Source organism: Thunnus thynnus, chromosome 20 (assembly GCF_963924715.1).
Source record: "Thunnus thynnus chromosome 20, fThuThy2.1, whole genome shotgun sequence".
NCBI classification, from domain to species: domain Eukaryota; kingdom Metazoa; phylum Chordata; class Actinopteri; order Scombriformes; family Scombridae; genus Thunnus; species Thunnus thynnus.
The window spans coordinates 25606632-25627580 of record NC_089536.1 but is presented as its reverse complement, the minus strand read 5'-3'; the positions used below and the strand labels follow the sequence as shown (position 1 = coordinate 25627580).

At 41.0% G+C, this 20949-nt stretch overlaps 2 protein-coding genes across 11 annotated transcripts in view; one reads left to right on the top strand and one right to left on the bottom strand.

Moving 5' to 3' along the window:
* LOC137171738 (rho GTPase-activating protein 23-like) overlaps positions 1-9326 on the top strand; it is a 70639-nt gene extending 61313 nt beyond the window's left edge. For 6 of the 10 annotated variants that reach the window (XM_067575828.1, XM_067575824.1, XM_067575827.1 and 3 more), the window contains 13 exons: positions 613-921; positions 1006-1067; positions 1388-1494; positions 1735-1847; positions 2543-2695; positions 2827-2905; positions 3149-3222; positions 3377-3466; positions 3555-3680; positions 3797-3841; positions 3995-4088; positions 5840-5871; positions 5974-9326. In XM_067575828.1, coding sequence (XP_067431929.1) covers positions 613-921; positions 1006-1067; positions 1388-1494; positions 1735-1847; positions 2543-2695; positions 2827-2905; positions 3149-3222; positions 3377-3466; positions 3555-3680; positions 3797-3841; positions 3995-4088; positions 5840-5871; positions 5974-6963 — 2274 coding nt within the window. In that variant the 3' untranslated portion in view covers positions 6964-9326. Of the gene's footprint in view, positions 1-612; positions 922-1005; positions 1068-1387; positions 1495-1734; positions 1848-2542; positions 2696-2826; positions 2906-3148; positions 3223-3376; positions 3467-3554; positions 3681-3796; positions 3842-3994; positions 4089-5455; positions 5481-5839; positions 5872-5973 lie in introns of all 10 variants that reach the window. The other 4 variants (XM_067575830.1, XM_067575826.1, XM_067575829.1 and 1 more) reach the window with 2 other exon arrangements.
* Positions 9327-9996: 670 nt separating this feature from the next.
* Positions 9997-19770, bottom strand: acbd4 (acyl-CoA binding domain containing 4). The gene is made up of 11 exons (XM_067575839.1): positions 19570-19770; positions 18267-18405; positions 17786-17906; positions 16366-16450; positions 16023-16143; positions 15638-15802; positions 13310-13407; positions 12968-13178; positions 12667-12878; positions 12194-12253; positions 9997-10639 (listed from the first exon to the last, which is right to left on the bottom strand). Exons 2-11 carry the CDS (start codon positions 18355-18357, stop codon positions 10511-10513), a joined length of 1293 nt encoding a protein of 430 aa, XP_067431940.1. The 5' UTR covers positions 18358-18405; positions 19570-19770; the 3' UTR covers positions 9997-10510.
* Positions 19771-20949: the final 1179 nt, after the last annotated feature.

Here is a 20949-nt window from a genome sequence, read left to right as displayed (position 1 = left end):
AACAGTGGGTTTTTGACTGCAGATAGAAGTAGTCAAAAGCAGCCTCTCATTTTTATCCAGCAAATGTCAGTTTTGCTGGCTAAAATGTCCACTGTGGCTAGCAGATTTTATCAGGTGTAGCTACCTAATGTTAGCTAATTAACATTAACTTCATGAGTTAGTTGAAAACTTGATCTCTGGCTGATTTTTTAATGTATTCAGCTAACTCATATGAATATCAGAACCATGCAAAAGGGTGTTAAATATGCATTTCATGGCTACATATATGAAGTGGAACCTGCTAAACCAGACAGTCAACTCGAGTCCACCTCTGCACTCACATGGCGTACTCTTCTAGCTGCAACATACAGTATATCTAATACACTCTTGATTATAGCTGTGCTCTGCTCTTTTGGTTTTTGGAGTGGACATCATACATTGGATACGGTATCTCTCTTACTACAGCACCATGTACACCACTTCAACATTTGGAGAAATATAAAGATTGACAGGCCTGCTGTGCCTAGTTACAATTGCTAAGCTGTGATTGGATAATAGCTGTATGGGTGAGAGTTATTTTATGTTATTTTGAAGCTTTTTATTAAAGGCTCAATGTGCCTCTGCTCATTGTAGAAAGTCGGTGGTGGCATGCGGCCGTGGAAACGTGTCTTCTCCGTGCTCCGTTCCCATTCGCTCTTCCTCTACAAGGACAAGCGAGAGGCCGTCCTTCACGGGGCGGGGGCGGGGTCCAGCCAGGACGAGCATCCCCCAGTCAGCATCCGCGGCTGCCTGATTGACATTGCCTACAGCGAAACTAAGCGCAAGCATACCTTGAGGCTGACCACACAGGACTTCTGCGAGTACCTGCTGCAGGCTGAGGACAGGGACGACATGCTGGCCTGGATCAGGGTCATCAGGGAGAACAGCAAGACTGACAATGAGGTTAGACCAGACCTAGTTCATCTTATACAATTTACAGAAACACACACATACGGAACTCATTTCACCACTTTCCATTTATTTCAGGAGATTGGTTTCTCAAGACAAGCTCTCATCAACAAGAAGCTGAATGACTACAGAAAACACAGGTCAGTATGGTGAATTATATTTAGTCTTTGCTTGATCACAAGTGTCCCTTACTTTCTGTGTAATTAGGAGTCACTGTAGCTCTGGGCTGTATGCTTGTCACAAACAATAATTTGAACTGCAGTTTCCAAAAAGCTACAATAAGAAGGCAGTTGACATTTTTACATAAAACTGAGGTCATCATAAGATCAAGACCTGAGGAAGAATACAGAGTGCCTCTGCCCTCCTCTTTACTGAAATTCTTTGTATACACTTTGTCAAAAAAATAACCTTTAATCACATGTTTTTGATATCTGACTGTCGTTTGTCTCACTCTGTGCAGTCTGACAGCTAATAAGCCGGATTCTTCTCCCAGAGCTCACCGCATGATGCCTCCCTTCCTCTTGGCTAAGACTGACAACACCTCAGTGAACCGATCATCTAGAACTGGTGGGTACAAACATGGTTCTGCTCTGCTCTGTGTCCACCAAAGTACAAAGTGCTGTTGGTTTAAAAAAGCGAAGTATTGGTATACAGAGTGTCAATTAGCATTTCATTAAAATCTGGTATGGGATAGTTATTGATGTCAATTTTCTGTGTCCATACTAAGTTATATTTTTCATGTGGATTTAAATAACCAATTTAAATGTGAGTCTATATTTGTGTGTGTGTGTGTGTGTGTGCACTCAGATGACAACAAGGCGCTGTGGGGCATCAATATCATGAAGAAGACCAAGAAGACAGGCAGTCCCAAGGCTTTTGGTGTGCGACTAGAGGACTGTCAGCCTGCTGTCAACCATAAAGTAAGCCGCTGTGTTCTATGATGAAATTTAAAATGAACATCGACACCAGCAACGTGATTCATAGCATCAAAAAAAGAAAACGACAGAGTTGATTCATCCTTTTAGTCATAGGGTTCAACATCTGCTCTTCATTTTCATACGCATTTTTTTCCATTTACACTGTATCGTGTACAGAGAAATCATGCGCTTGCTTTGGTTCCTTTTTCGTTTTTATCGAGTAATATACAGACTTCTGAGTAAACTGGGCTATTTATAGTTCTTCCTACTTGTCATAGCAATTATTATGCAAGTGATAAAGAAACTCAAATTCAGTTAAGGAGCAGTAACAACACATATGTTTCTGTTTTTGGCAAATCCAGTGGATAGACTGCAATAGCCTAATAGCCTAATGAAGAAATGCATATCCTGGCTCCAGCTCTGTACTTACTTACTTAGAGTAACAAAATAGTCAGTTACTTGACCTTGAATCTTTTATTATTATATCATTATATGACTATTAATATGACTATTAATTCATTATTAGGATTATTTTGTTAAATATGGATCTTCTTACTTCCACCCTAACATTCAATCACACCCTCCTGCTTTTGTTTCTTATTCCTCTTTATTCCCTCCATCATGTTTTCTGCATCCATCTACTTCTCTTCCTCCTTCTTTTCCATCACACTTCTCGCCTCCTCTTATCCCCTCCGCAGTTTGTCCCTCTGATCGTGGAGATGTGCTGCGGTGTGGTGGAAGACACGGGTCTGGAGTACACCGGCATCTACCGGGTGCCAGGGAACAACGCTATGGTGTCCAACCTGCAGGAGCATCTCAACAAGGGCATGGACATCAACACTGCTGAGGAGGTGTGGAGGGCATGTCTGTTAAACTGTAGTTTTACTTTACTTTTACCAGGAATTGTTTTGTAATATTAGGGGTGTTGCTTTTATAATTCTACACCAGAAACACTAAATCTTTCCCCCTCCTGTCTCCACAGAGATGGCAGGACCTGAACGTAATCAGCAGCCTGCTCAAATCGTTCTTCCGAAAACTGCCTGAACCACTGTTTACTGATGGTGCGTCCAGTTATTTGTGTATCATGAATCATAATGAACATGTACAATGTATAAGTAAAATTAGATTGCTAATTGATTGTTTTCTTAGTTTGTAGAAAGTTTGTAGAAAATTTTTCTTTTACTTCAAAAATCTGCTTGTTAGCTAAAGATGTCATCTGCATGTGGAAATGACCATTATATTTTTAATTTTCAGACTTTTGTAATATTCCTGGTTTTTCATTTTTCATACACCTTCTCTGTCAGACAAATACAATGATTTCATTGATGCCAACCGGATAGAAGACGCAGAGGACCGACTAAAGACCATGAAGAAACTGGTATGTGTTGAAAAGTTGGCAGAATGCAGAGGAGTGAATATAAATTACAGTTTATTGAAATGTGTTTGTCAGAGATTCATTTCTTTACAAAATCAAATCCACTTTTTTACAGCAAGCTCTCTTTTTCTCACACACGTGTCTTGCTTCCTTACAGATTCATGACCTCCCAGACTATTATTACCACACTCTTAAGTTCTTGGTGGGCCACCTGAGGAAGGTGGCAGATCACTCTGAAAAGAATAAGGTGACTCTTCACTAGATTTAATTTTAATTTGAGAAATTTAACATTTGTACCATCTGAAACATGGATCTAACTTTCATGTTATTTCCAGATGGAGCCAAGAAACCTGGCTCTGGTGTTTGGTCCCACTCTGGTGAGGACGTCAGAGGACAATATGACCGACATGGTCACCCACATGCCTGACCGCTACAAGATAGTAGAGACACTTATCCTGCACGTAAGAACCAACAGCTGCCTCCTCCAATGCAAGAAATAATGCACCATTCGTAACAAGCCAGTCTTGTATTCTGTCTAAACACCATGCAGTGATGCTGTGTCTATTTACTTCAACAGTATGACTGGTTCTTCAGTGAAGGAGAGCTTGACAAGGAAGAGAAGGTATGTATGACAACAGCTGCGGCTCTATCAGTGCAAAGAGCTGAGAACGCGAATATACGAACTGTTTGCAGTCACATGCCATCATTTGTACTTTTTTTTCGGTATGCTTATGTGTGCGTGCGTGTGTGTGTGTGTGTGTGTGTGTGTGTGTAGACCCCAGATGATAAGCGGGACATGCAGCCTGTGCCCAATATTGACCATCTACTGTCCAACATCGGCAGGCCGGGTATGCCAGGAGAGGCATCAGGTGAGGAGGGAACTGAAGCAGCGCTGGCTTTAGTTATAATCTCTGTGACATTCTCTCAGAAATACATATCAGTTATGAGAGGATCAACTTATCTATGTAATCAATGTATAGGCAATTCAGAGAAAAACTTTTTCAGATATTCTCTGTTTTTAACCAAAAGATTTGCTGTGCTTTTAAAGATAAAGAAAACTTGAAGAATACAGTATCAACAAACAAATGTGTAAATGATTCAATTCCAAAAAAACAGTGAATCTGGAGCATTGGGGCCCCCTGAGGGTCTGGGTTCCCAGGGCCCGACCCAGAAAGTGATATATTTTATGCTTAAGGTTTTCTGCTGGTTAACATAGTTAACATAGGCAGTGATAACTATGTACCAATAATCACTTTTTAATAACTGTGTGAACTGCTTGTGTAGGTCATGTAGTGCAGTATCAGACCTGGCTAGAAGCGTTACCATGCTAAATCATAGTATTTATGCTCAGCTAGCAGAAATGAGCAGGTGACATTGTAGTTATGAGTAATAATAACAATAGAAGAATATAATGCTAATTGAAATTCTAATGCTCTGTAACTGTTCAGACCATTTAAGAGGCGTTGTAATTACATACAAAGTCATTGGAAAAATGCAATAGATGCAACTGCATGAGTTGAAAATGTTTTAATTTTAGCAAAATCATGCATGTATCCCAGGCTTTATGAATCTGCTTCATAAACATAGACTGAGCTGAACACAAACACACACACTCCCATAGAATCAACATGGTTGGTGAGTCCATTGCTAGCTAGCCAACTGCCAATGTTTGTATAGTTGGTGGCAAATAAACATTAAAATTTGCACAGATGTCTGAACACACTTTTTAAGACTGCATTTATTGATTTTTTGCCACTTGGGGGCAGCAGAACAGCAGACCTTTTAGCTCTGTTTTGGTTTCCACCAACTCCTGAGAAAAATATCTGACTCCTAAGCTAAATGTTCCACTTTGTTCATCAGCTAGTCTCTAACTCTAGTTAGCTATTCTCCCAACACCTGTTTGGTGCTGTGCAGGTATAATACAGTGGGTTTATCAGAGATTTTTAGCCGAAAACAGCTGCCAGCTTCTGCCGGAAATGATGCTGATGAGAGTGGAGTTTGAGGGCTGTGAAACCAAAATAATGATCTGAAAGATGCTAAAAAGCCCCTAAAGAGCTGAGAGGAAGTGCAGTGATGAGTTAGCTTTTGTCTTTGTTCTTTTCTCTGAACCCTCCAGTAGATCTCCGTCTGTACTTTTTCTCCAGCTGATATGTTTCTCCGAGTGGATACTCATGATATTTTACAACTTTTGTCTCAATTTCTCTTTTCTGGACCTTTCTGCACTACTTTTCTGTAGCTGAGACAGTGGATCAGCCTCTTCGGTAGGACCAGGTCTCTCTCCTTGTGTGTTTGTGTTTGGTGTTTCTGTTGCACTTTGTGTTATTTTCTCATTCATTTTCTTTCTGTCAGTCTTGGTTTTCCACCAATGTATCATCACTCCTCTTTGTTGCTGATCTCAAAGGTGAACTCTAGGCATTTTTACAACATCAAGTGTATTTGTTTCCCTGACTTTTTAAGCAAATTCTCTGATAATGGCTAGAGTTCTCCTGAAAGGTTGCAGTACCAGTAGTGTGTGCTGTGATTAGCAAGAATTCGCACCTATGTACCACTCCTAACACTACTACCACCACTTGTCCAGAGATAACATGATTCTAATCCACATTTTATTCCTTTCAAACAGATTCCACCACCAGCGATTCACTTAAGTCAAAGGTAAGCAAGAAAAAAATCTCTTACTTGTTCTTCATAAATGTCAGAAATAGACAAAGACAAAGTGACCATCTTTTGACTGGGATGTGAACCTTAATGTTTCAGCTTTCTTCAGCCTCCAAGAAAGACCTGAATGCCAGGGACTTCCTGTCCAAGTCCATCATCTCTGCTGTGACCCGCAAACGTAAAAAATGCCCCAGTACCCACCAGCCAGGCAGCAGTGCTGACGAGGACTCCGAGCATGAACCAGTCAAAGCCAGCAACTACGGGGGAGGAGAAGGGGGAGGAGAGGAAGAGGACAGAGGAGAGGAAGAGGCAGTCAAGGAGGAATATACCATTCCTAAGAAAGAAAAAATGGATGAAAAGGGAAATGGGGTAAAAGTTCAAGAGACTACAGAGGGAAAGGAAGATGGGGGAGAGGAAGCTGAAAAGGATGTGAGTAACGGACCAGGCAATGATGCCAAGAATCCTCAAAGGGAGAGCAAGTCAAGAGCTGCACCACAACTTCGTCCAAACAGCTTCCTCTATTCACACCATCAGACCCACACCACATGCCCACGACCCCAACCCGTGACCAGCCCTCCTCCACACCCAAGGCCTCACAATCTGGCTAGAGGACGCCCAACAGCCCCTTTCTGGATCTCCCCTACCAGGCTTCCCAACCTCTACCAGGCCTCCAGGCTTCATGGGGGCCAGCAGCCGGATTGGAACCAACCAGCGCCAGTCCGCTACAGGAAGACCAGAGGTGGGAGGACGAGGGCTATGTCCATGAATCTGGACCTTGAGCTGGGCAGGAGTGAGGACAAAGTGAGAGGCTGGAGATCGGAGAGGGTTGAGGTAATCAGAGTCATTGAGGGAGCACCAGGTCAGCATGGAAGTGTTGGGGTTCCTCAAGGATCAGTTATAGGTCCTGGTTCAGTTCGACAAATTGATCCACTCCCTCATCTCTCCCAGGAGGCCCCCCCTCTCTCCTCCTCTTCCTCTGGATGGATAGATCAAAGCTCCCCGGGATCTTCAACTGTTGTTCTGAGGAGATCTGGCCTGGACCCGCGGGACAAGACAAGAGCCTGGCGTCGTCACACAGTGGTGGTTTAACTGTTTCATCTACTAATGCAGTACAAAGCACTTCTTGCCCTTTACTCACAAACACTGGACCACCTGCGTCACTGCTTCTAAAGCCAAGTGTCTATCACGTGACCAGGGGATCTCAGTTGTCTCAAGACTCTTTCCCCTCGGCTTTTTATTGGCACTGGAATTGGAGACTGCGGTTGTAGAGTTTCATTCCCAAATTAGATAACTACCATTTGAAAAATGTGAAACTCACTCCGCAAAGAACACACTGCCTGTTGCTATTCACCTACTATTGAAACTATTCAACTTAGACTCTTTTACTTACAAAATAACTGTAGATGTAATTATACATGTTCTTATATATTGTGCAATGAACATTAGGGTTGAATATCAGGAACTGAGCTCATATTTTCCATGAATTCCCATACTGAAACAAGAAACCTTTCAGGACCTGATCAGAGCTTCCACACAGCTGTCGTAGATATAGTCTCACCTTGAATTTCAGCTATTAAGGCGTGGCAACATTAGAAACTGGCATTTTGTTTGCAAGTCCTTGTGAAAAGGGTGGTGTTAGAAGTTTGGTTACATAGTGTGTACTTGCCAGGGCTAGTTGGTGAACTACTGTAGCTGGAAAGCTAACTGCTAACACACTAACAAGCCAGGAACATGCTAGCACTAATCAGTCACAATAGCACTAATCAGTCACAATAGCTCTGTCACTGCCCGATTTGCGTCGCTGCCCGATCTGCATCTGGCAGTGACATATGCGATCGGGTCCGCCGTCTTGGACAGCTTATGTATGGCAACACCACTTGGACAAACCACATTAGAGTTGAGTTAAACAGAAAGAAGAATGAAGAGGAAAGTGACCTAACAACTGAATTAATGGAGCAGCTGCTGGAATTATTATATATAATTTATGGCAAGAAATCCTGAGAAAAGGGTAACATTTTCCCATGAAGTAACCATTTAAAATGGCAGGAAAATCTTCAACCCTAATTACCATCTGTTAAAACCTCCATGTGATTATAGCATCTTATTATCAGCAAATTATTCTGATAAAGTTGTTGTTTTGGAAAAATTGAAACAATCCCACTAAAAACAGTTGCAGCTGCGTTACATTGTCATTCTCAATACTACAACTAAGTGGTGCCAAAGAAAGGCATTTTCAAAGCCTAAACATGGTGTCATTAACACATATTTCTAAAACACTGCTTTGGAATGAAACCCTTCAATTGTTAAATAAAATTGATGAGTGATAATAATGAAGGAGTAAAAAAAAGAGAGGAAGCCATATTAGACATGTGATATTCTACTCCAGAGCTGCCGCTGCTCCAGCTAACCCTCACCAGCAAAGACTTACGCAAAATGTTCACTGTGCTGTACACATACTGGTGTCCTTCACTACTGGTTCTCATGAATGATGTCCCTGACAATACCCATGTGGGTAGATATCAATGCAGCTTGAGTACAGCACAGTACACTAATGCAGAGAAAACCCACTTCAGTTTACTTCTCAGCCCTTTACAAGCTCTTCCAAAGCGTCCTGTGGATCTGCAGGGAACTTCACTGATCCGTGGGAGCAAAACAAACTCACTTTCTCTCTGGATGATGTGACTTGGGCATTATGCCAAAGCTTCCTGTGGCATAAAAATGCATGCATGCGGTCAGTGACATAAAAATATGCAAACCCTAAGTGTTCAACACAAGCCTATTGTACTTCCCTGTGTGTGTGTGTGTGTGTGTGTGTGTGTTTTGGGGGAGAGGGCCAGAGTTTGGAGGATACTGTTACGTCAGAGGAGCAAAGTGTTAAAGGCAGCTATGTGAAGTCATGCCAAAATTATTTTTTTTCTATTTAGGTAATTGTATAATATCAGTAGTGGAGACATGGTGAGCCAAGAGATGGAAAAGGACTAAGCACTTAGTGCAACAGCAAGGCTCCAGTTCACACATTATCAGTGTTACACAGAGAGCGTTGTCATGGCGGCAATTGAAAGTGAGCGAATAACCTTAAATCCAAAACCAGAGTCTTACCTGAGTGATATTTTTGCATTTCTTCCTTTTCACATTTTCAGTATTTTTTCACTCCCTTCTCATGCTGATGGAACATTAGTTTGTAAAGCAGAGTCTGAAAAATACATAACGGAGATGAACCAAATCGTACTGCCAACCACTGTCGTCCAACCAGACTCCATGTTTATCTTAATCATATCTAGTCTCAGTCTGTCCTTCTCTCTATCTGTGCCCTTGTGCATGTACTTTATGTACGTGGGTGACTGTGCGTGGACCAATTTTGTAACAGTTGTACAAAGCCTTGTTAAGTTAACCTGTGTATATAAATATTATACATAATATATTAAATTATTTGTTTTGGAAATTGGTTTGTATGTATTTATTGATTTTTTTTTTGCTCACTGATTTCACTTATAAAGGTCATCAATGATCTGCCTATGAGAAAGTTGCATGATGTCCTCTGATAATCTGCAGGAAAATGACCCTGATGATGTCGTAGCGATGTCATCGAGGTGATCTGAGCCTGGTGTGAGGATTAGGATGAGGTCGTCTAATGGAAGACTTTTCCGGGTGCAATATTTTAGTCTTGTTAAATTCTTCGATAACCTCCACACAGACATGACCCAGTACAACCTTCTATGCAATATATATATATTTTTAATTGGAGCTCATGCATCAGTTTGACACATGACTGATCATTATAGGGCAGTTTCACAACAGTTCTTCATCATTTAGTGACAATGGCTTCAGTTACACTCATCAATTCAGTACCATCAGGTTCCACCAGGAGTCACAGTCAGCAGCAGCAACAGTCTGATGACTGGATCCACGACATTAGAGAAATAATTAGTACCACTGTCATCAGAACGGATATCATGATGTACAGACGGTGGGAGAGATGATGGAGCACCAGAGATACACAGCTGCTCCTCAACACTCAGTCACTTCCGCTGACATTTACAGTTTAGTGTAATTTTATAGACATTTCAGAGAGATGGTGACATTATTACAATTAAATTAGCATCCAACGTTTTAATGGGACCATCTGTAGTTTTACTTCTGCACAAACAGAAGCTTCTTTTGATACATTATGTTATATTTCACACCGATAATACTCTGTATATTACAAAAGACATGGAGCTTATTGTAGCAAAAACCACTAGAAAAGGAATAAAGGTGAACCTCACTTACTTGGATGATATAACAATATCATCCAAGTATTTCCATCATCAGTACAAGCACACATTCAGCTTTTTTCATGTTCAGTATCCAATTCCTGCTACCCAAAATAAGCCGGCTGATGAATCAACTTGAATAATTTAAATGATGACTGGTTTGCTGCAGTGAGTGATTTGTGAGGATTTCTGGATCCTGAGCTTTTACATCACAACCAAACACACATCTCTCCAAGCAGACAGCAAGTCCACAAACATCACCCCCTCTGTCCAGTGCACACACAGTGAGGGAGGATGTGGATTCACAGTGGAATCAATCCTTCCTCCTGTAGACATGATGGATTCCTGTGGGGGCAGTGGTTGAATGTGCTGGTCGGCTTGCTTCATGAAGATATGCGACTTCTCTTCTGGGCTTTCCTCAGCAGGTAGACCACACCCTGAGCCACGAACGGCCACAGCAGGAAGAGGACGACGGTCTGACCGGACACGTCAAACGGCCACCACTTCTCTGCCTGAGAGGAAAATGACATTTATTATAGAAATCATGTCTGAGAGCTGCCTGCTGCATCTTCTTAACAGCTGTAGTGTGTGTAGTTGTGTCTTCAGTGTTTTTAGATTTTACTACCAGTGTCACAAATTCAACAAACAGGTGAGTGAGTGATCAGCTGAGGAGGAGGAGGAAGCTGCTGTACTGCCGAGTGAGCAAGAACAACTGTGAATGTGCAGCTCTGTTCAAACTGAGTGCTGACACACACACACTCGCAGTCCAGAGCGCATTAAGTGTGTGTTCAGGTGTTGGTTGCCAGGTAGCAGATCCCAACACCTTCAGAGCCAAATGTTCCCCACAATTCACCTCAGTCTACTGCTCCACACCGGTCCATCAACAGACCTTTATGTTGGATTCAGACTGAATATTATTATTCATGTCCAAATAGATGGTTATCACTTGATTTTAAATCTCAACTCCTCTTGAATAATAATAATAATAAAGGGTTTTACTTATTTATTTTTAGGCTTTTGCACATCTGACACATGAATATTAAATATCATATCCTTTCATAATTAATGAGAGAGATGAGTTACTTCCTTAAAGGGTTTAGCAGAAAACCTTCGGAATAATATTATGACCTCTTTTAATATTTCAGCTCTCCCTCTCAGCTCCTGAATGTGACTTTTTACTGTCATCTGATTGTAACTAATACTGCATGTTTGATCTTATCTGTTCCAACAAACACATGAGCTCCACTGTATTATTGTTGTGTTGAGCTGTGGTGGAAGTAAAGTAACAAAAAGAGGAATTTTGGCACTAAAAAGACTGAAACATTGAAAGATATCTACTTGATTTGAGCTTCATATTAGCTTCAGATAAACTTTTAAATACATTTCAGCACAGAAGGTCAGTATGAACAGGAGGAATGTTTACAGCAAGAAAAACCTGTTTCACTGTTCATTAAGCCTCCTGACTTGAAAAATTGTGAACCTGTTTTTAACTGACACATGTGTACTGTGGCAGTTAGCAGAAATACGTTACACAAGTAGAAACTTGATTACTCATAAATACTGTATGTGTGGGAACTGGAAGAGATCCAGAGTTTGGGACTGACAGTTGGATTCACTAAAGACAGTCAGTCAGTCAGAGTTAGAAGATATAAAATGATGATGTGACTAAAACTAAATGAATAAGAGATGCAAAAATGTCTATAAATATAGCAGCAGATGAGTGTGGAGGTTTGTTTTCCTCTAAGATTAAAAACATGTAAAACATTTCATTCACATGCTCCAAACTGCTCATGAAATCCATATTTAATTGTGACACATTATGTGACAATATGATGTTAACTCAGGGTCTATTTATTAGCTTTTTTGGAGCTTTCAACTGCACATCACAGTTTTCATCAGCAAACCATTAAAAGCTCAAAACTACTGAATGTAGCTGGTCAAGAATGAACTTCCACACTTCAGTTCAAAGCCTGCAGCAGAGTGCAGGTCCAGACAGCAGAACTAAAAGAAAATGTAATTTCAACTAATCGTATCTGGTAGATGTCAGCGGGGATGTTGAGTCTTACCTGCTGTTGTGACGCTGTGGCTGCACACTGCAGACATGGTCTCCACTCTGAACCCTGAGCCTGTCACATATACAACAGCAGTGAGCTGACATCACTTCACGCAACAAGAAAAAACACTTTTCAGTTTGTTGCTTTTCTGACAATTTTCAAATCTCCTTTTCCATCTCTGCACTTCTCTAATACAACTTTAATTCAAACACATTTACACAACAGCTAAAGATTCAATTTTGTCTGACAGCATCATTTAACTGAGAGCAAAATGACTAAATGTAGCAGCAGGAGGATGACAAGTTTGCATGGTGACTTCAGGTATTTGAAGTTTTCTTATTTGATGCTTCAAAAAAAAAAATCAATTTTCCAATTTTCTATTACTGATTATACACACGGAGAATTGCTCTGATAAATTTTACACAGACATTATCTACATTAACATGAAACATCAGTTTGTTTTTCCCCTCACTGTTAGTTCTTACGTGTGTGGCTGCGAGTCGCTCCACCACCTCCAGCCTGTCCATCACACTCCTCATGTCCTCTCGCAGCCTCCTCAGAGCCAGGATGATCTGCTGCTGGAGCTGGGCGTCATGCAGCCTCTCTGTCCCGCCCTCTGAACCGTCTCCTCCTCCACGCCCGGCCCCGCCCCCACCGCCCGGGGCCCCCCGCCTCGGACTGCCCTGAGGAACACCACCTGCACAACAACAACACAGGATATTATGATCCTGATATATCATACAAACAGTACAGTCAGTCTGACAACAGTGTGAAATATCAGCTTACGTTCTCTCCAGTTGTGGTTGGAACCTTCTCGTCCTGTGTCTCGACTCCTCCTGTTGGGACCCTGACCCTTCCCGTCGTCCGCCCCTTCTCCACCCTGACCCGCTCCCACCTGTCTGACCTCTAGTCGACCTTCCAGCTGCTGGCTCTGAATCGGAGATGACTCCAGGGACACGTGGCCGTTCTGAAAGCCATTGGACTTGACGAGTGGAATCTGTTAACAGATATCACTCTTTGAAATAGAAATGTTCCTGCTCTCTGCAACAGTTATTTATTCTGTGTGTGATGCTCTGCAGTAATGTATATGTGTTCAGTGTGTTTTCAGAGGATGTGTGTGAGTCGTACCTTGACGCTGCCGAGTTGCTCCACTGAATCCACTGAGTCACAGAAGATCTCGCTCTCTGAGTCGCTGGTCAACACCAAACCTTCACACACACCAGAGTCTGCAGAGCACAGCAGGCGTTTTGTACATGTGAGGAGATATATTCAAAAATGATAGTTCAGATAGTTCAGATAGTTACTCTTAAATGTTTTTATATACTTAATCATGGAAATAGTTTTGGGCCCGTTTAGTTAACACAACTTGATAGGAGCACATTCCACTCAATGTTGACCAGTGTTTCTCCTTTATTCATGTACCACTGCTAAAACTTAGCAATTAATATCAATGGGCTACTGATGATTTTCAACACGATAACACTCTACGTTATTGTGGGATTGTTTTGAGTCATCGACTAGTGCATAAAATCCCAGAATCCTCCCTCTACTCATTCTTCAAAGGCCATCTATGTGAAAGGTCATGTTATGAGAGTAGTGTAGCTCCGTTAAGGAATAGGGCAGTGTGTGATGTGTGTGCATAGCGAGCGTGTGGTTGAGCGAGCAGCAGGAAAGTGATGGTGATTGTGAGCGGAGGAAAGGTTAACAGTAAGTTGTCAATCTGACAGTAGATGTACAGACAACAGTGTGTCAGTTAATAAATGCTGCAGCTTCAACAGCACTTTCTGACCCAAACAGCTGATCTGCAGTGTAATACAGTGTGCAGCATGTGTAGGAATACAGAATTCTACAGCTGAGAAAATGTAGTGTCAACAGAACGAGCAGTCTGACGACAAGGTGAAGCAGTGAAAATATTCTAAATATAGTGTACACTTAAACTGATTTTTTTTATGCAGCTAAAATACATTTTGCTGCTGGTCTCGTCCACATCAGTACATCACTTAGCTTCCAAGCTAGTACTCATGTCTGCTTCTTCAAACTGGGGGGGTGCCAACCCAAATCTACTGCAGGTATTACACTGACTGTGGATAAGTACCTTATACAACCCCACATCAAAAAATGCCAACTATCCCTTTAAGATGGATTGACCTTTAAAATGGACCAGTTATTCTAATTTTAGTTTCGATCTCAGTCTTTCCTAAACAGAGAAACTTCTGGCTGCTGAGTCTCTCCTGAGTTTTGCTCAGCAGGAGGAAACACTGGTGACAATTTTAACTACTTTTTAAAAAAAAATTAATTTAGAACCATCACAACATTCACAGCCACTGTACTTAAAAAAGGGACCATTATTTTTGTTTTTATAATGATAAAAAGGATAAAAAATATGGTTAGTTGAGGCTCAGCAGGTTGAACAAGTCATCCACTAAACACACGGTTGGCAGTTTGATCACATGTCAAAGTGTTCTTGAGTAAAACAATGAACCCCTGATGGTCAGACCAGCTCCTTGTATTGAAAAACCCAGAATCTATAAATATGCAAATATATTTAACTTCAGCAGTTTTCCTGCTGGACACCAGATGTCTCCTCCTTCACTGTAAGTGTTTGTGCACTGCAGGCTTCAAGTTTCCACATCACACTTGTGTAAATTACATATTGGACCACGACTGGCTCCAAACTAGTTGTGATGTCACACATCCTGTTTGTAGGTTAACTTCAGATTTAAAGTGAGCTCAGAGAAACTTTCCTCCTTCAGCAGATGAATGTGAAAACAAACTCTGCACAGAGAGAACAACATCCAACTGAAGGAACAAGAAGAGCGGAGGGGGAATTTAAAGTTTCCAAAAATGAGATGCAAGGAGCTGGTGTGACTCATTGCTCATCATATCTCCCCATTAACTATAGACCCTTTTACACAGCCTGTTCAAGGCGGGAATGCTGCGCCTTTAACCTCCCTCACTGTTCTGTATAAAGGTATGGACACAGAGTGGGGGGGGCAGAGTTGCCGGGTTGACGTCTGTGAAACAGGGACAGCCAGCATGGTGGGACAGGGAGCCGATGCTGTTGTGTTACACATCACTCCTCTGAATCCAGAATGCTGGCACGCTGTGTAAAATCACACACGAGGGCAGCATTATGCAGGCTTTGTTTGGTTCAGTGTGAAAAAAGCAAAGGCAGCTTAATGAGGGATTTTCTTTATAGCTTGTATAAAATAGCTTTGTGTTTCCTGTTTCCAATCTGTATTCCTCATTGTCAACTCTAACTGGAGAATAAATATACCGCATCTGACACAAGCCACAAGAATCTGAAGTACATGACTAACACACTGAATCATGTGGAAAAAGTTACTGACATGGACCGTTTGTGTCTGATCCGTCCAGTTGGGGGCAGCTTTAAAATCCAATTACACCACAAAACCCTGAGTGTGTTCCAGACAGGCCAGATACATCATTACGCACCATTAGAGATGGTGTTGGCAGTGAGGTCTACAACGTCAGTCAGGATGAACTCCTGCTCTGGATCTGGACCTTCTGATAGAGAACAATCTTCTTGAGGCTCCTCCTGCTCCTCATCCTCAACCTTCACCTCTGCTGGTCTGTCGGCTGGCTCACTGCCTTTAAGACCTACAGTAACACACAGAGACTCTTACCAACGTTCACACTGATATCATATCACTATTTTTAAAGCTGCATTAATTGATTTTTGGAAAAGATCATTTGAGCAGAAAATATGGAGTATGTATTTATATATCCATGTATAGAAGACACAAGGACAGAAATTCAGAGAATAAAAACTGTCTTTCTGGCTCTTTAAACAGGTGCTGGGTTACAGAGGTGCACTGACCTTCTCTGAGCACCAGCAGAGACTCTGGAGGTCGTGGCATGTCATCAATCACCAGGTAGAGAGGCTCGAAGTGGTGGAAGAGAGAGGCTGTCTTCTCATTCATGGGTGTGTTGTTGATGACCTGCAGCGTCATTGGAAACCTTTACTGATCATATTACCTCATGTTTATCTGAGCAGACAGCTTGCTGCTGCTGCTGCTGCTGCTTCTCGTTTCTGTACACTGATCTGATCTGATCTGATGTGGGAAATTTGTCAGAATCAGTCTACAGATGATATCATGTTAGAAATATTACATGAACGCTGAATTAAAATATATGAACTTAACAAATCTGTCATCATGTACCTCCTGTGCTACTTTCTTCATCTCGTCCACGTATGCTGCCATGGCACTCTCTCTGCTCATCTCTCCCAGCCGGCTCCAGGCATCCCTAACACACACACACAAACACAAACACACACACACACACACACACACACACACACACACACACACACACACACACACACACACACACACATCAACATCAACCACCACACCATGTCTGATTGAATGTGTGTTTCAATGTGTGTTTGTAGTGTCAAAAAAACTGGACGTCTTTGTTTTAACATTCACTAGATTGATGAAAACAAACTTGGTGAACACAGAATACTGAAGGAGTTCATGTATTAGCACTTATCAATATTCTATTCTACACAGGTATTCAACAATGACTAGAGAGCTTGACAGTACAACACAATATTGTATGATCATATATGTTGTGATGGATATCTACTGAAATATGTTGATTTTTAAATACAGTATTTATTTGACAAATGTGTATTTAGGGTATAACTTCTTCATTCAAATAAAAAAAACATTTTCTAATAGAGATTCAACTAAGAAATATCTTCATTTTCAGTTGGTCTGTTGATTATTTGTCTATAAAATGTTAAAAAAGAAAAAATAGTGAAAATGTCCACCACAGTGTCTCAGAGGACGTGAGACATCTTCAGAGGTCTTGTCAGACAAACAGTCCAAAACACTAAGATATGCAATTTGCAATGATATAAAACAGAAAAGCAGCAAATCCTTACATATGATAAGCTGGATCAGAGCGTATCTGCCATTCCTCTATTTTGAAAAATTGATTCAGCAACTCATGGTTTCAGTACTATTTTCAATAGTGAGGAAGTCTTCTCAACATTTACAACTGTTCTCTACAGAAAACCAAAGTGACAGAACAGGTTCAAACCCCACATTAGCCTCAGTGTTAGAGCAGCTGTCCTGTCAAGATTTCCTTAAGCAAGACGCTGATCCTCTCTGCACTCACTAACTGTACAACACAATCTCTGTCCACGTCAGTCTCACTGTGAGTCTGTGTGTATCTGTGCCCCGGCCTGTTAGTCTTCCTCATCAACAACCAAAAAAGGTCTCTGGCTGCAAATGTCAATAGAAACACTCTATGACTGACATGGTGAGTTCACACACTGTTCAGATGAACTGAATTATCTGGTGCTGTACCACCTGCCATGGACACAAAGTAACTAACCCATACAGAGAGCATAGCACCAAACACCATGCAAATATCTGCCAATGTTGTGTCGTAATGCCTGCTTACAGTAAAAAGAGGATTTCTGAATGGAAGTATGATGTACAGAATAACTGCATGCTGTTCTGTCTGTACAAACAAAAAGACCACTTATGAGAGCAGCTGAATGGCTGGTGTGTCTGCTACTGAAAACTAACACTACTGATTTACACACACACACACACACACACGGACCATTTGTAGCGACCCACTGGGTCCCAGAAGCCGGGTCGAGGCACAGTGCAGGGTCCACACACCGCCTGCTTATACAGACTGTAGAAGCGCAGCATCACCTCATAGGACGGCTGGTAGGAGCCTGCAAGATGAAACAGATTCATCAAGTTTCACTGTCTGCACATTTCTCTGGTTACCTTGACAGAGTGAAACAAGACAGACAGAAAAAAAAAGGAACTATAAGGATCACATCTCAGTTCTCCAGATATGCAAGTTTAGAAATTGGGAAATTTTGAGTTCTTTTTTTGTCTTAAGTTCAGGGGAAACTTAAAGCTGCATGTTGGACGGCAAATAATCCAAGAGATAATACATTTGTAAGGCCTTACATTCAGGTTCACTGTTTAACCTTAAAATAATGAAGACACTGTTTCATGAAGTTTTTATACAGTCTAACCAGTAACACACTCTCTGTCACATATGTGGTGTGTAAAAGCCTACATACCATTTTTGGGGAGGTTATGAATGACATCCACGGCAGCCTGAAACCGTTTCTGGTGATCAACCGCAGGCTCTGCCATCGCTGGGACTGGCATGACACTTCGACTCGTTCAATCTACCAGGAGGGATGAGTGCAACTGGAGCTGAGAGAGCGCACACACACACACACACACACACACACACACAGATGTAGCAGGCTGTAGAAGGAGGCTGTAAGTCAATTAGGAGAGCGGAAGCTTGCAGCTAGTTAGCAAATATATTGGACTGCCTTGTTTATAGCCATGTAAGATACAGCACAGAATGGACCTTCATGTCTTTAGGTTCTTCTGGCAGCTTCAGTATTTTTATAAATACTGTGTGTATAAAAACACTGCTCAGACTCTGTGAAGCAGGACTGAGGTCTGCACTTCAGGATGATAACACTGTTGTTTTGTAGCCTTGGAGGAAAATAAGTCTCTTGCATCAACATAAGGTTTTCCTCCAATGTTCATGGACCGCAGGCCCTGCAAGGCTTGCTACCTTCACAAGCCTTGCAGGGCCTGCTGCACAGAAACATGATGCTGCTACCACCAGGCTTCATGACGGTGATGGTGGAGAACGGTCTATGGATGTGTGGTGTTAAGGTTACACAAACAACAGTGTGACAGTCAAAAAGTACAGCTTTGCTCTTCTTTGTCTCTCTGAAAGAAGGTATTACCTGCACACTTACTCATTCAACATGTGTGGCTTTGTGGATATCTGTGTGTTCTTCCTTAATGCACTCAGAGGGACAATCAGTGTCATGGTCGTTCATCTGCAGCACCTTCTCTTAAATGGCACGTTTTAATAAACTTACCACAGATTTTGTCTTAAATGTGTCTTTGTCTTTATGATGTAGTTTTCCGTAAGGACTGAATATGTGTCAGTCAAACATTCAGCTTATTCAGCCATGTCACACTGATACAATGTGGGCTTTTTTCATTTATATCACTTTGTAGAGATTAATTTCACAGATCATTTAAGGATATTTCTGTTATTTAATATCACAAAAGTCCAGATGTAAACACAATAAAACGGATATTTTAACAGGTACTGTGAAGTATCAGCCTGATTTGTGTAAGCCCACCACTGTGTATTTATAACTTAGACCAGCCTCTGTGGCGTAATAACTGCTTTCATATGTAAATAGTTTATACTGGACTTTATGTCAAATTCAAGCACCGACAGTGGCGCAAGTAAATGCGTACACATGATACTGTGCTGCGTATTTAGTCGCCGATAAACACCGTTTTAACTTTGAGTTAGCAGCAGCTAGCTTGTGGACTCACCTCACTGTGTGCTGCCGCCGGACATGTCTGTATCAGAGAGACCACAACAACACGACAAAGGTCGCTGAGCCGGCTGGGAACTGTAGTTTCTAATATTTAAGGATTTACTGTCACAGAAAAGTTTGTTAACAAAATTGCCCATAGACCTACCGATGGGACTGACCTATCTCCGGCCTGAGACCATTTCCGTGTCAGATCACATGACAAGTCCTTGACCACGCCCACTCGGACATTTAAAGCGCCAACATAACAAAAATATATATAAGTATAAAGGCGATTTATTCTACTTTATTAATGTATTCCTATTTTTGTTTTTATTAAAATATATTTTATTAGTATCTGTTTATATATATGTATGTATATATATGTATATGTATATGTATATTTATTTATTTATTAATTCATGTAATTAATTTAAAATATAGTCATTTATTTCACTATGTATATTGAGCATTTTAAGCCCCAAAATTTCCTTCGAGATGAATAAAGTTCTGTCTAAATCAAAGTCTTTAAATTTGTCAGCTAGACTCAGTTTAACCATTTTATCGAATGTTTGTATTATGATTTTGCACCAGTCAAAGGTTTGGACACACGTTCCCGTTTCATTGAATGAGAAAGTGTGTCCAAACTTTTGACTGGTACTGTATATATATGAAAAGTTTATTTTTTATTATTATTCCATCTCATCTTAAAACAAATTGAAATCAACAAAGCAATTAATTAACACTACATGTTACACATAAAAATATGGCGAAAAATAACAAATAAAAATGAACATATTAAGTTAAATGCTTTGTGATACGTACAGTGCCTAAGTCAGAGCCAGTCTTTCCTTACAATCAAGTGATCAGTATAAATCACTCTAAACTAGAGTGATTTATACTATCCGGAGGCAGGGTCAGTTCTTTAGCCTCTATTCTAATTAATGACTCTAAATCTTAAGTGTACTTATTCCCGCCAGTCCAGAGGGCAGCACAGAATGAAATAAACTAGAGCCATAATTTCATTAAAGACCCACTACAGTCAGTGTTTTACTGCCGTTTTGTGCATAAATCATTATGTAGCACCATTGCCCTAATTATTGCAAACAGTATTAGGGGATAAACTATTTTCAGTTATTTTTCGGCACCTTCATCACTTAGCCTGTGGTTTGGTTAAAATTAGAGATCAGTAGACTGAAAAGAGAAAGGCTATCTCTCTTTAGATACATGAGCGTCTCTCCTCGACCTATAATCCGTTTAAATTCCGTTTGTTGTCAAGTTGCTGAAGATAGATCAAATATATTACAAAACCCGGAAATGTTTTAGTTCGCCTTCAAAACAAAAACATAATAATTGTTGCGTTGGTAATAAAGAAGTGAGAGTTACATTTTCATTGACA

What these genes read in the sequence shown, in the direction of transcription:
- acbd4 (XM_067575839.1), bottom strand. Translation starts at nt 18,357, where the DNA reads ATGCCAGTCCCAGCGATGGCAGAGCCTGCGGTTGATCACCAGAAACGG. An exon ending in CCAGTGGGTCGCTACAAATG is followed by an intron (nt 16,451 to 17,785) that starts GTCCGTGTGTGT and finishes TGTGTGTGTTAG; the next exon opens with GGATGCCTGGAGCCGGCTGG. An exon ending in TCTGCTGGTGCTCAGAGAAG is followed by an intron (nt 15,803 to 16,022) that starts GTCAGTGCACCT and finishes GTGTTACTGTAG; the next exon opens with GTCTTAAAGGCAGTGAGCCA.